At 45.1% G+C, this 14150-nt stretch overlaps 1 protein-coding gene across 1 annotated transcript in view; it reads right to left on the bottom strand.

The window, feature by feature from the left end:
* LOC120438785 (NACHT, LRR and PYD domains-containing protein 12-like) overlaps positions 1-13078 on the bottom strand; it is a 38555-nt gene extending 25477 nt beyond the window's left edge. The window contains exons 1-2 of the mRNA XM_039609216.1: positions 12518-13078; positions 10724-10897 (exon numbers count right to left, since the gene is read on the bottom strand). Coding sequence (XP_039465150.1) covers positions 10724-10897; positions 12518-13053 — 710 coding nt within the window. The 5' untranslated portion in view covers positions 13054-13078. The remainder of the gene's footprint in view (positions 1-10723; positions 10898-12517) is intronic.
* Positions 13079-14150: the final 1072 nt, after the last annotated feature.

Here is a 14150-nt window from a genome sequence, read left to right as displayed (position 1 = left end):
AATACAGGTGGACTCTCCTCAACCTGAAAACATGAATACAGCGGTAAAAATGATAAATTAACAGAATTGGGAAAAACAGGCCAGGTTTTGGCTAAAATTTTATAGCTTGACCTCTCACTTTGTCCTCAATCCTGAGAAGAAGATTAAAGGACAGTTAATCTCCTGATGAAGACCGATAGAACACTGTGGACGTGAAGAATTAACAGCAGGCAAAAGACAGTGCAAGTGAACCATTAACACTGACGACGACTGACGACACCAGCAGCATGTAAGAAAAGCACGAGATGCAACATGTACTGTGAATTACAGGCTGGGCAGTTGAACAGTGGGATAAAGAACTGTGGGAAAGCACTGGACATTGATTTTAATATTTGCCATGCTTGGAAGAGAAGACTGAAAGGATGCATGGAGAAGAAAAACAGAGAAGAAACAGACTGTGTTTTTCCTGGAGATTTGAAGGCCAAACAGGGGACCGGTGACAGGTCAAGCCTGGACGAGTTTGAGTGCGAAAGTACAGGATATAATTGGATCAAAAATGGAAGCTAAATCATGGAGGTTTAGGATTGTCCACCACATTTAAAAAGAAAAGAAAAGAGAAAGATCGGGGAAAATAAATACATGAACTACCAGATAATGTACATTCTTCAGAATGACTTTTGTAAAGTGCACAACAACATCATTGATAGGTTTGTAGCATAAACCTATTCGCTGGAACGTTCAGGACAATTTGCTACACGGCAATAACAAGACACAAGTAGGCAACGTTCTTTGTGTTACTCATGCATGAGGAGACCTGCTCAGAGCCAAGTGTCGTTCCACCCACTTGACCTCCGTCAGACTCTGTGTGTGTGTGTGTGTGTGTGTGTGTGTGTGTGTGTGTGTGTGTGTGTGGGGTCAAGATATGACCCCATGAAGACTCCCCAAAGCCGTCCATCTAAACAAAAGGCACTTAGACTAAAACAGATGTAGACACGTTTATCCTACCATAAAACAATAAAACAAGGCACGGCCTCTCCCATGCTCCCAGAATGTGGGTGTGAATGCCAGAGTGCTCTGGAATGCACACAAAGCCTTTTACAACCTACTGAAGATCACACATCCTATCACTACACAATCGATTATACATCTCTAAGCATATATGGTTAAATATCTCTTAATACAAATGACAATAATAAAATATAACCCCAACAATCATCATCATCCTCATCCAGGAAGAAGCGCTCAACTTTAACAGGTTCTAAAGAGACTATTGATCGTCATTGGAGTTTTCCTGGTTTTATTTTGTTTTTTACTTGTGTTATTCCTTGTTTAAAAGCTGTAATTTCACAAATGATAAGTTTATCACTTACAGCATATGCAGATCTACCACAAACCAATGAAGATCATGAAGACCTTTTTCCTATTTGTTTAATGACGATGAAGTGTAACTAATGATGTAGTAACTGCAAATGTGAAAGACAAGTAGCTGCTAACTGATGAATTGTACATTTCATTTTCTGATCAACAGGAGGGAATGTCAAAGGAACATTGTGTATATGTGATCAGTTACATGAAAATGTGCTCTTTTATTATCACTAAGCAAGTGCCATGTCTACGTGACTTCTGTCATGAACTCTTCTGTGATAAACAACTTACAGCTTCCCCTTTCTGTAAGAACATGCAGACTTAGAAAAGGGGAACCTCAGCTCTGAGTTCTTAGAATAGCTCTGTTACCTTTGTACACACAGACATACACACACACACATGAGTAAACTTGTATAAATAAAGAGTGCAGACGGTGACAGAGCGCGAGTCCGTGAGTGCCTCTTGCGTGTACGAGCGCTCTGTGACCGTCCTCGCGAGTGAAAGACAACTGCAGTATTTGTGTTTTCTAACTCAGGTGTCTTAGCTGAAGAAAGACCGGGGTGATTCTTAGAAATCCCCTGTCACTTCCCCATGTGATGTTTGTGTAATGTATGTATGGTCGGATGGGTAAGATGGCGCCGCCATTGCGTGCAATAGGTCGGCAGCCTACTCAGTTGTATATAGTATTTGTATTTCTATTTTATTCTATTGTATATATTATTCTATTCTATTTTATTTTATTCTATTGTACATAGTATTTTATTTTATTTTATTCCAGTGTTTTCTAATTTCTGCTACATAACTTTGCACTTTTGCTGTAACAAAACAAATTTCCCACCTGTGGGACTAATAAAGGCCATCTTATCTTATCTTATCTTATCTTATCTTAACATGAAATTTCCCCTTGTGGGACTAATAAAGGTATATCAATCAATCAATCAATCAAACAACGGACCGGTGAGTGCTTTCTTTGTGGAAAAAGAGGACATTTTGTTGACTCCTGCCCAGACCGAGTAAAAGAGTCGGCCCGTCAGTAATTGTGGGGATACTGGCGGGCGCCACAACCAAAGTGTTCCCTCACCTCAGCTGCCCTGCTAAATTAATGTCTCACTCCCTCACTCACTCCTGCTGCGCACTCATTGACTCTGGTTCTGAACAAAATTTCCTAGACGAAGAGTTAGCCAAAACCTTAGGCCTGCCCCTATTTTCCCCTTCCAGAGGTCCTGAAGGTCTCAGCCTTAAATGGCGGCCATCTAGCCTCCGTCACACATCGCACTCAGGAGGTTACACTCATTATTTCGGGAAATCACTCTGAGAAAATCAGTTTATTGGTATTCAAAGCCCCCCACACACCACTGGTTCTGGGATTTCCTTGGCTCCAACGTCACAACCCCCAAATAGACAAAGGGTGTGTAACTGGCAGGAGCACGCGGTGTCATGAACAGTGTTTGCTTGCCGCTGTCCCAGATAATCCCGGGACCACCTCTGCGAAAAGTTCCTCAAAAGGTATTCAGCAAAAGTAAGGCGTTGTCTTTGCCTCCACATCGGCCTTACAACTGTGGAATCGACCTACTCCCAGGCGCTCCCCTGCCAACAAGTCGGCTCTACAGCCTGTCTAAACCGGAACGCGAGACCATGGAACGCTACATAACGGAGTCTCTGGCCGCAGGTATTATTCGCCCATCTACTTCACCTTTAGCAGCAGGATTCTTTTTTGTAGAAAAGAAAGATAAGAGCCTGCGTCCCTGCATTGACTTTCGAGGGTTGAACAAGATTACAGTTAAGAATAAATATCCACTCCCCCTGCTGGCCTCAGCATTCGAACTACTACAGGGGGCAGTCAGTTTCACCAAACTGGATCTTCGGAACGCCTATCATCTGGTTCGCATCCGCAAGGGTGACGAGTGGAAGACGGCTTTCAACACCCACCTGGGGCACTTCGAATACTTAGTGATGCCTTCCAGTCTAACTAACGCCCCTGCTGTCTTCCAGGCCCTGATTAATGATGTGCTCAGAGACTTTATTAACCATTTTGTCTTCGTGTATCTGGATGACATTCTGATTTTTTCCAGGTCGCAGACTGAGCACATCAACCATGTACGTCTGGTTCTACGGCGCCTATTGGAGAATCGCCTTTTTGTGAAAGCGGAAAAATGTGAGTTCCATGTGCAAACGGTTTCTTTTCTGGGTTTCATTGTGGAACAGGGGCGTTTGCGAGCTGACCCAGCCAAAGTCAAAGCCGTAGTGGAATGGCCTATTCCCAAGACCCGCAGGGAGATGCAGAGGTTCCTGGGCTTTGCCAATTTCTACCGCCGCTTTATCAGGGATTTCAGCAAGGTAGCCCTTCCTCTAACCAACCTAACTTCTCCTAAGTTGTCTGGTCCTCCGCAGCCCAGCAAGCGTTTGATCGACTCAAGCACCTGTTTTCCTCAGCTCTGGTCCTCGTCCAGGCGGACCCCGGCCGGCCTTTCATCGTGGAGGTGGACGCGTCCGATTCGGGCGTGGGGGCGGTTCTCTCCCAACGGAACGAAGGCAAGCTACATCCCTGTGCGTTCTTCTCCCGCAGGTTGTCTCAGGCCGAGAGAAATTATGATGTGAGCGACCGGGAATTGCTCACCATCAAGTTGGCTCTCGAGGAATGGCGACATTGGCTGGAGGGCACTGAGCAGCCTTTCATGGTGTGGACTGACCATAAAAATCTGGTGTATCTCCAGGCAGCCAAGCGCCTCAATGACCGACAAGCCAGGTGGCGACAAGCCTTATTTTTTAGTAGTTTTCACTTCTCCAGTACTTACAGGCCAGGTTCTAGGAATACTACGCGTTGTCGCACCAGTTCGCACCCAAGACTGATGAGGACGAAAAGGAGAAACCAGTTCTGCCCCCCACCTGCATTGTGGGCGCGCTAACATGGGAGATTGAAAAGGTAGTCAGGGACGCCCAGCGACAGGAACCCGACCCTGGCACGGGCCCGAAGGGGAAACTGTATGTTCCGACCACGGCTCGTAGTCAAGTCATTCACTGGGCACATACCGCCAAGTTTTCGTGCCATCCAGGTAAAAATCGCACTGTCTCCTTTCTACAACGTTTGTTTTGGTGGCCCTCTCTTATTCTCGATGTCCAGAACTATGTTGCGGCATGCCCGGTGTGCGCACAGAGCAAAACCTCCAACTCACCTGCTTCTGGCCTCCTGCGACCGTTACCCACTCCAAAACGCCCGTGGTCGCACATCGCCCTGGACTTCGTCACCGGCTTGCCTCCCTCTTCAGGTAACACCTCCATTCTAACCATTGTTGACCGTTTTTCCAAGGCCGCCCACTTCATCGCTCTGCCCAAGCTCCCTTCTGCCCTGGAGACGGCCCAGTTACTGACGCAGCACGTGTTTCGGCTCCACGGCATACCCCAGGACATCGTTTCCGACCGAGGCCCTCAGTTCACCTCGCAGGTTTGGAAAGAGTTCTGCGCCGAATTGGGAGCTCAGGTCAGTTTGTCCTCTGGGTTCCACCCCCAAACTAATGGTCAGGGCCAATCAAGAGCTGGAGGCCATGTTGCGATGCATCGCGTCATCAAACCAAGCGACCTGGAGCGACCAGTTGGCCTGGGTGGAGTACGCCCACAACGCAAGCACTTCGTCAGCAACTGGACTCTCGCCCTTTGAGGCGTCGCTGGGGTATCAACCCCCCCTCCTCTCCATCTCCGAGGGAGAGCTGGCGGTTCCCTCTGTCCAGCACCACCTTAGGTGCTGTCGTCGGGTCTGGCGGCCCGCGCAGCACTCCTGAGAATGGCCGAGCGGAACAAGGCATTGGCGGATCGCCGTCGCACTCCTGCTCCGGATTATCGGGTCGGCCAGCGGGTGTGGCTCTCCAGCAAGCACATCCCCCTTCGGACTGAGTCTAAGAAACTGGCCCCTCGGTCTCTTGGCCCCTTCGCCATCCAGGAGGTCCTGAACCCAGTGACGGTCCGGCTGGCCCTTCCGCCTGCTATGAAGGTACATAACGTCTTCCATGTTTCTCAGATTAGGCCCGTCCGGACCAGCCCTTTGTCGTCATCGGGAGTCCCTCTTCGCTGTTGCCGGCCCACCTGCAGCTGATTACCTGACCAGCTGTTGGTAATCATCCCTCCCGGCTAGAAAGAGGTATTTAACCTGGACTTGCGGCGACAGTCAACGTGGGATTATTACTCCGAACTGGTATAGTCTGTGCGAGCAGTGTGAGCTTGTTATTCGGCTAGCGTGTGGCTAATAGTGGATTTTCCTTCTTCCTCTAGGAGAGGCGAGCGGAGAAGCGAGTTGGGGAGCACACACACTAAGGGCGTTACAACACGGAACGCACGGGAGCAAGGGATGAGCACAATTGGAAAATTGCACTTTTGAGTGAATTGTTGGACTTGCCTGTCTGTTTCACTGTAAATAAACGCACTGTGTTTCTGTGAAGAAGAACCGCGCCTGGGTCCCTCTTTTCCGTGACATTGTTAGACCATAATGTTGGCATGCTTTAAAGTTTTATTCGGGATGGTGATAATTGCTATATCAGTGGACTATTTTTTATTACTATTATTATTATTATTATTATTATTACATTTTTTAAATTGTGGCTGTTGAGGTGGACACTTCACTTTGTATTGTTAAAGGAAAGAACTTCATTGGCGTTGTGTTACTGGACTGACCCTAAGCAATCATTGCAAATAGCAACTTTGCTATCCATTTTAGAAACTCAAAGAAAAAAACACTCCACAGACCTTACTAGCATCACATGTGCATAACTCAAGTGTCATCTTATCAATCTGTTATGTGATATTCAATGTTTTTTTCTTCTATTTCTGGCAGATATAGACATTTAATTTAAAGTCTTGATGTTGCATCATTCTACATACTGTTAGTTACTAACCCTAATGAGCTGTTGTGTTTTATCTTGGACTGGGTTTACACAAATGCTCACTGAATGTGTTGGCAATAAAAGAAATTAAAAAAAAAATAAGTTGGATGTACTTATTTCATTTATGTGGAACCTGTTCGCAAAATAGATTTATGTAAAACTAATTAGTAAAGCACAAAGTGGCTGAAAATATAATATTTTAATTAATCTAACTTAAATTTAACATTTTACTGCCACAAATAAGAAAGGTGTTTAAAAAACTAATCTAAACTATCTAACCTGTAAATATATCATTTATGTTCATACAACATAACTTGATTTAAGTAGTCTTAAATATCTCTTGTTAATCCTAATTAGTTTTTTAAAATTAGATGACCTAAAGTTTTTTGCTTTAAACAAACACAATGCAATTTCATGGAACCTGTTGACAAAATACTTTTAATTAAAGTCAACGTTTCATTTTTTTGTGTGTACCTGCAGGTCTGACAGCAGCAGGTGTATCACTCCTGTTCTGTACCTGGAGACAGCAGTCGCCTCATTGTTCTGACACACAACACAAAACTATCCACAACACTACACACTAACTACACAAGACAACACATTAACTACACACTCCAAGCACGCTAAACGTCACAAATCTCTCACATCTCAAAACTCGCTCTCACTTTTTCTGCTCTCTCTCTCTCGCCGTCATTCCTAAAACTTCCCCCACTTCCTAAACAAATAAATGTCATGTTGCCATATCATTTTTTTTGGTCGACATTGTGCATTTTTCCACAAACAGCCTGTTTTGGTTTTTTTTAGGTTTTTTTGTCATAAGCAGAGAGTGTTTGCTAGCGCTGTCGTTAGACAGTAAATGTGGCGAAACGATTGAGGAAAAAAACGCTGCGCATATATTGTTTATCATGACTCTGGTTTTACGTGGCCTATCAACACAATTTAAAAACTGGTATATATCACCTTGTTGCTTTGTCATCTTGAAGTGGTCATGCAATTGGCTTACCACGACTACTATATTCTTTCTCAGTCAAGCACTCATTTGATTGTTTTGCCCCCTAGCTCCAGGTGTTGGGCCAAAAGGTGATCGTGATTGCCGCCCGCGGGAGTGTGCACAGCTGCTTAAAACTGTAGCGTCCAGATTACTTACATAGTCTGCTACTTCCATGCAACTGATATAAGATGCGGTAAGCTGAACACAGCTTCAACCGTCTGCTTGTTGAAAAAAAGTAACGCAACCGCACCGCATTTTCTTGTTAGTAACTGTAACGGCGTTGTAACTATAGGAATAGTAAGATAAGATAAGATAACTCTTTATTGTCATTGCACAATCATACATAGTACAGTAGTACAATGAAATTGGAAAACTGTCCTACGTCGGCACTACATATAACACAACATGACACAATACGACACATCACAACGCAATACAAACAAAACAACACAGTATATTAACTTAGTAATACAAAAAAGAAGAAGTGTATGTGTATTGCACACTGTTATTATTGCACATTATTATTAGTAATTAGTTAGATTACTTGTTACTGCAAAAAGTAACGCCGTTAGTAAAGCAGTTACTTGTAATGCTGTTATTCCCATCACTGGTGATAATAGACCGTCACTGTTCACCGGAGATTGAATATCTGACTGTCAAATGCAGGCCCATCTACCTACCTAGGGAGTTCACCGTTGTCATAATAACAGCTGTTTACATACCACCAGATGCTAATGCTAACTCGGCAATCACACTTCTGCACACAAACATCAATAATAAACAGAGCATTTACCCTGACGCTGTACATTTTGTAGCAGGGGACTTCAATCATGCAGACTTAAAAACAGCAATCCCCAAATTCCACCAGCACATCAAGTGTGCCACTAGGGGTGACAAGATTCTGGACAAAGTTTATTCCAACATCAAAATGGGCTACAGGGCCAGACCTCTGCCACATCTGGGTCAGTCTGACCACTTGTCACTGTTTCTAATACCTGCATATGCCCCCCTCAAGAAAGCTGCTCGCACCATCAATGACCACTATTACTGTATGGCCAGAGGGTGCCTCTCAGCAGCTGTAGGACTGTTTTGACAGGACTAACTGGGATATCTTTGAACATCAGGATCTGGAAATGTTCACAGGCAGTGTTCTCTGCTACATAAAACACTGCATAGACACTGTTACAGCAGACAAATGTATCCGGGCTTATCCCAACCAAAAGCCTTGGATGACCCGGCAGGTCAAGCAGCTGCTGAAGGAGAGCAACATCGCGTTCAGGTCTGGCAACAGGGACCACTACACCGCAGCCCAATCCAACCTGAAGAGATGCATCAGAAAGGTGAAGGGGGACTATAGGAGGAGGATTGAGGAAAATCTGAAGAGTAACAACAGCAGGCAGGTGTGGCAGGGCATCCAGCATCTAACCAACTATAAGATCAACCTCGGAGCTGTGGAAGGTGACCTGGCGTTGGCAGAGGAGCTGAATATCTTCTTCGCCTGCTTTGAGGCCACTGTACCGGAGGTATTGGAGCCACAGCAGCAATACACGGCCCACACCAGCACCACCCTCACCCTGGAAGAACACGAGGTGAGGAGCACTCTGCAGGCCATTAACCCGAGGAAGGCGGCGGGTCCTGATGGTGTACCAGGTCGAATATTGCGGGATTGTGCAGAACAGCTGGCTGGGATCCTCAACAGGATCTTCAACAAATCCCTCCCACAGGCGACTGTTCCACTCTGCCTGAAGTCCTCCACCATAGTCCCCTTGCCTAAGAAGCCCCATATCACAAGCCTGAATGACTAAAGACCAGTGGCACTCACCCCAGTGGTAATGAAATTCTTTGAGAAGCTGGTCCACAGACACATCACAGCAGTCCTGCCTCGCAGCCTGGATCCACACCAGTTTGCCTATAGAGCAAACTAGTCCACAGAAGACGCTGTAGCCACAGCACTCCATGTTGCCACACCTGGAAGAGCTATGTGCAGATGCTTTTCGTGGATTACTGCTCAGCTTTTAACACCATCCTTCCACACAAACTGGTGGTCAAGCTACAAGACCTGGGGCTTCCATACAGCACCTGCATGTGGATCAACAGCTTCCTCTCAGTCCGTAGACAGAGAGTCAGAGTTGGTCATCGCACGTCCTCAGCCCTGAGTCTCAGCACTGGCTCACCCCAGAGCTATGTGCTCAGTCCGCTGCTCTACTCTCTCTACACACATGACTGCACTCCTCTCCACCAGAGCAACATCTTTGTGAAGTTTGCAGACGACACCACCGTGGTGGGGCTCATTTCCAGGGGTGACGAGTCTGCTTACAGAAACGAGGTGGAGCAGCTGTCGTCATGGTGTAAGGCCAATAACCTCCTCCTCAACACTTCAAAAACCAAAGAACTCATAACTGACTTCAGAAGAAAAAAGGCAGAGATCCAACCACTATTCATTAATGGGGACTGTGTAGAAAGGGTGGCAAGCTTCTGCTTCCTGGGAGTCAACATAGAGGAGAACCTATGCTGGTGCGTGAACACCTCTGAGCTGCTGAAAAAGGCCCAACAGAGACTGTACTTATTGAGAATTCTCAGGAGGAATAACGTCACACAGAGACTGCTGGTGTCCTTCTACAGAACCACCATTGAGAGTGTACTAACCTATTGCATATACATCTGGTACACTAGCTGCACAGTGGCTGCAACATGTAAGAGTTTGTGGAATGTGCTTTGTCTGTGTCTCTGTATATAAGATGTAAGGGCGGCAGCCACAATTCAGAGATGATCTTGGTGTTTCACTGGGATGTTCTCTCCACATTGCAATGTGTTTATTAAACCCACTTCAAATCAAGCTCACTGGGTGTGTTGCAGGCTATTGTTAAAATTTCCATAACAACTGACTGAAGCATGTATGTGGAAATGTATGTGAATGTTTGCTAATACTATTCTTATTAGCACTTTAAGTTTTTATTTATTGATTTTATTGAATTTTATTGTTTTATATATATTTTGATATTGTTAGGGATGATGCACTGATTGGGGACCATTTTTAATTTCGTTGTACCTGTGACAATGAGAATAAAGACATTCTGATTCTGATGTCCTTCTTTTCTCTCTCTCTCTCTCTGTTTCCACACAAGCTCAAAGTCCCTGCAGCCTGTTTTTATCTGCTATCATCAGATCTTCAGCAGCCTCATTCACATCCCTCACACACTCTACAGCCTCATCAGTACTGACTTCATCTTCACTGACTGATGGACCACAACATGAACCTGTGGAGGCTGAACAACTGTCCTGTCAAACATCTCCCTGTCACCACTCCACTTCTGTCAGCCTTTAAATGAACCCTGCTCAAGTCTTTCAAGTCTATTTGGAGCCAAAAAGAAAAACTAATGTTCAGTCGTTTGGAAAGACACAACATTTCTGAAAGCACTCAAACTTCTTCACATTTGTCTTCAAACGCACAGTTTCAAACATCAATCAAAGATCTGAAATACAGAAAAACAACAACAGCTGCAGTCAGTGAACTCACCTCAGAGTCTCCAGTCGACAGTTGGGACTCTCCAGTCCAGCACAAAGAAGCTTCACGCCTGAATCATACAGGTCATTCAGACTCATGTCCAGCTCTGTCAGGTGGGAGGGGTTTGACTTCAGAGCTGAGGCCACAACTTTACAGTGAGTCTCTGAGAGTGCACACTTAGTCAGTCTGTGATTATAGAAAATATAAAATGTGTTATTATAAAAGTAGAAAATCTGCATTATAAACACAGACTGAATCTATATGAAGACAAAACAGAGTGAGGTCATAATCTGATGAACATCTGCTCTTCACATCTGTGCTTCAGCTCCTCTTACTGTGTTTGACATGACACAGTGATTCAGTCTCTCTCAGACCTGCAGACTTTTAATGATAATCTTTGTTTGACTTTAATCTGCAGATGAAGGAGGAAAGATGGTGTCACATTTAGGCTTCCATAATGTCCACAGTCTGTCACTGAGATCTGATCCAGAGTCAGAGTGAAGACACACTTTTGGACTGTTTCCTGATTTTAATCTGACTCCAGGACATTTTGAATGAGTTCAGCTCAGTGAAGAGTTCCAGCTGGGAAAGATGATCTCTGTTTGCTACCTGCTGCTGTCAGGTATGACTGTTCATGTCCACACGGAGGAAAAATCTGCTGACTGTTACCAAATGAAGCAGATATCTCATCACTGGACAATAATGATGAATGAACTCAGAGCTGCTGATATCAGATCTGATTTCAGGGGAACTAAACAAAGAAATGATTGGCTCATTTTAGCTTTCTGAGCCATTAGTCTGCTGATATATCGCTAGTTGGCAGAAAAAGATTTGTATTCCTGTTCAGGGCTTCAGTGTTTATGAGTCCAGATCCAGGTGACAGCAAATCAAAATGATGTTACCTGTCTGTGTCCAGCAGCAGCCTGTATTCACTTTGAATATTGTTATAAACTGACATGGATCAGTTTGTCTTTGATTGGTTTGTAAATGTCACTGTTTCCATTGAACCTGAGTGACGGCACAAAGACACAGAGTGAGAGAAAGGAGAGAGCAGGATGGAGACAGCAAAGAGAGAGCAAACAGAAACAGGTGAGAGTGGACATGTAACCAAGGTCAGCAACCAATCAGAAAGCTTCTGTTTGACCCACAGTCACTGATGATGACTGCACATAACCAAGCAGTGTGTTACTCTGATATCAAATATGGATCCTGCTCTTATAATAATGATCATCAGATGATATTATTGTGTTATTTTGTAGCTGAATACGATGTTTGTGTGATTATCAGTGAAAGAAGCAGTGAGAGGGATGGAGAGAGAGAGAGGACAGAGGGTGAAGTTAGAAACACTAAAAGGATTTTTCATGGATTTCATGGATGATTTGAGTGATTTCCAGCAGGACACTTAAACATGTCAGTGGACGTTCTAAAGAACATATTCACTGATATGAAACGTGTCATTGAACAGGATTAATATTAGTGGAAACATGGTGGAAACAGCTGTGACTGCATGGATGTGACACACAGAACAAATCTGTTCTCCACTCTTGAATTTGGAATCCATGGAGCTGCTGCTGAGTCTGTACAATAAAGGAATGGTGTGGAAGGTTGCAGCATACAGACACAAACACTTTGTGGTGACAACCTAAACCTCCCACCGTCTATAAAGCACTGTACTAAGAGATGGGTCATTTGACTGTGTAATAAAATGTTGTATGAAGAGTAACGATGTTTAAAAATGAAAAAATTACATCATGTCAAAAATTACTAACACTGTTTAATGATGTTAATGATCACATCTGGACTCACTGAGCCTTTCTGCAGTTCCTTACAGCTGGAATCAGTCTACGTAGTCCCCAGAATGATGTGTTGTACTTCTGCAGGTCCAACTCATCCAGAACCTCCTCTGACATCTGCAGCATGAAAGCCAGAGCTGAGCACTGGATCTCAGAGAGTTTCTTCTCTGATCTGTTCTCTGACTTCACGAACTCTTGGATATCCTGAAATAATGAGAGGTCGTTCATCTCCATCAGACAGTGGAAGATGTTGATGCTTCTGTCAGGAGAGATTTCATCACTGTCCATCTTCTTCAGGTTGTTGATGACTCTCTGGATGGTTTCTGGACTGATCTCTGTCTGACCCAGCAGACCTCCTAAGAGTCTCCGGTTGGACTCCAGAGAGAGGCCATGAAGGAAGCGAACAAACAGGTCCAGGTGGCCATTTTTACTCTGGAGGGATTTCTTCATGGCTCTCTCGAGGAACTCATCCAGAGATGATTTCCAATAATTTTGTCCCACGAAACCTTCAAGCACCTCTGTCTTCCTGTTGGAGTGACAGTGGAACATGTAGACAGCAGCCAGAAACTCCTGAATGCTCAGATGAACAAAGCAGTAGACTGGTTTCTGGAAGATCACACACTCTCTTTTGAAGATCTCTGTACAAACTCCTGAGTACACCGAGGCCTCTGTGACATCCAGACCACACTGCTCCAGGTCTTCTTGGTAGAACATGATGTTTCCTTTCTCCAGATGTTCAAACGCCAGCCTCCCCAGCTTCAGAAGAACTTCCCTGTCAGCCTCCGTCAGCTCCTGTGGACTCGTCTCATGTCCCTCATGGTACTTGTTCTTCTTCCTCTTTGTCTGAACCAGCAGGAAGTGTGAGTACATGTCAGTCAGGGTCTTGGGCAGCTCTCCTCTCTGCTCTGTAGTCAACATGTGCTCCAGAACTGTAGCAGTGATCCAGCAGAAGACTGGGATACTACACATGATGTGGAGGCTCCTGGATGTCTTCATGTGGGAGATGATTCTGCTGGACAGCTCTTCATCACTGAATCTCCTCCTAAAGTACTCCTCCTTCTGGGCGTCAGTGAAGCCTCGTACTTCTGTTAGCCTGTCAACACATGTAGGAGGGATCTGATTGGCTGCTGCAGGTCGGGAAGTTATCCAGACGAGAGCCGAGGGAAGCAGATTCCCCTGGATGAGGTTTGTCAGCAGCTGGCTGACTGATGACTTCTGTCTGACATCAGATAGCAGCTTCCTGTTGGTGAAATCCAATGAAAGTCTGCTTTCATCCAGGCCGTCAAAGATGAACAAAAGCTGAGAGACAGCCAGCTTCTCTGCTGTGACCTTCTGTAATGTTGGATGGAAAACATGGAGCAGCTCCAGAAGACTGTACTGCTCATCTCTGATCAGGTTCAGCTCCTGAATGAAAGCAGAACCACCACACTGACATGTTGGTTCTCCAAGTCCTCTGCCCAGTCCAGAGTGAACTTCTGCACTGAGAAGGTTTTTCCAACACCAGCCACGCCGTTGGTCAGAACCACTCTGATGGGTCTCTGTTGGTCAGGTAAGGCTTTAAAGATGTCCTGGCACCTGATTGGAGTGTCATAGAGGGCGTCCATCTTGGAAGCTGTCTCCAGCTGCCTCACCTCATGTTGGGTATG

The sequence above is a fragment of the Oreochromis aureus genome, linkage group 3, assembly GCF_013358895.1.
Source record: "Oreochromis aureus strain Israel breed Guangdong linkage group 3, ZZ_aureus, whole genome shotgun sequence".
NCBI classification, from domain to species: domain Eukaryota; kingdom Metazoa; phylum Chordata; class Actinopteri; order Cichliformes; family Cichlidae; genus Oreochromis; species Oreochromis aureus.
This window is presented reverse-complemented; position numbering and strand designations above follow the sequence as displayed.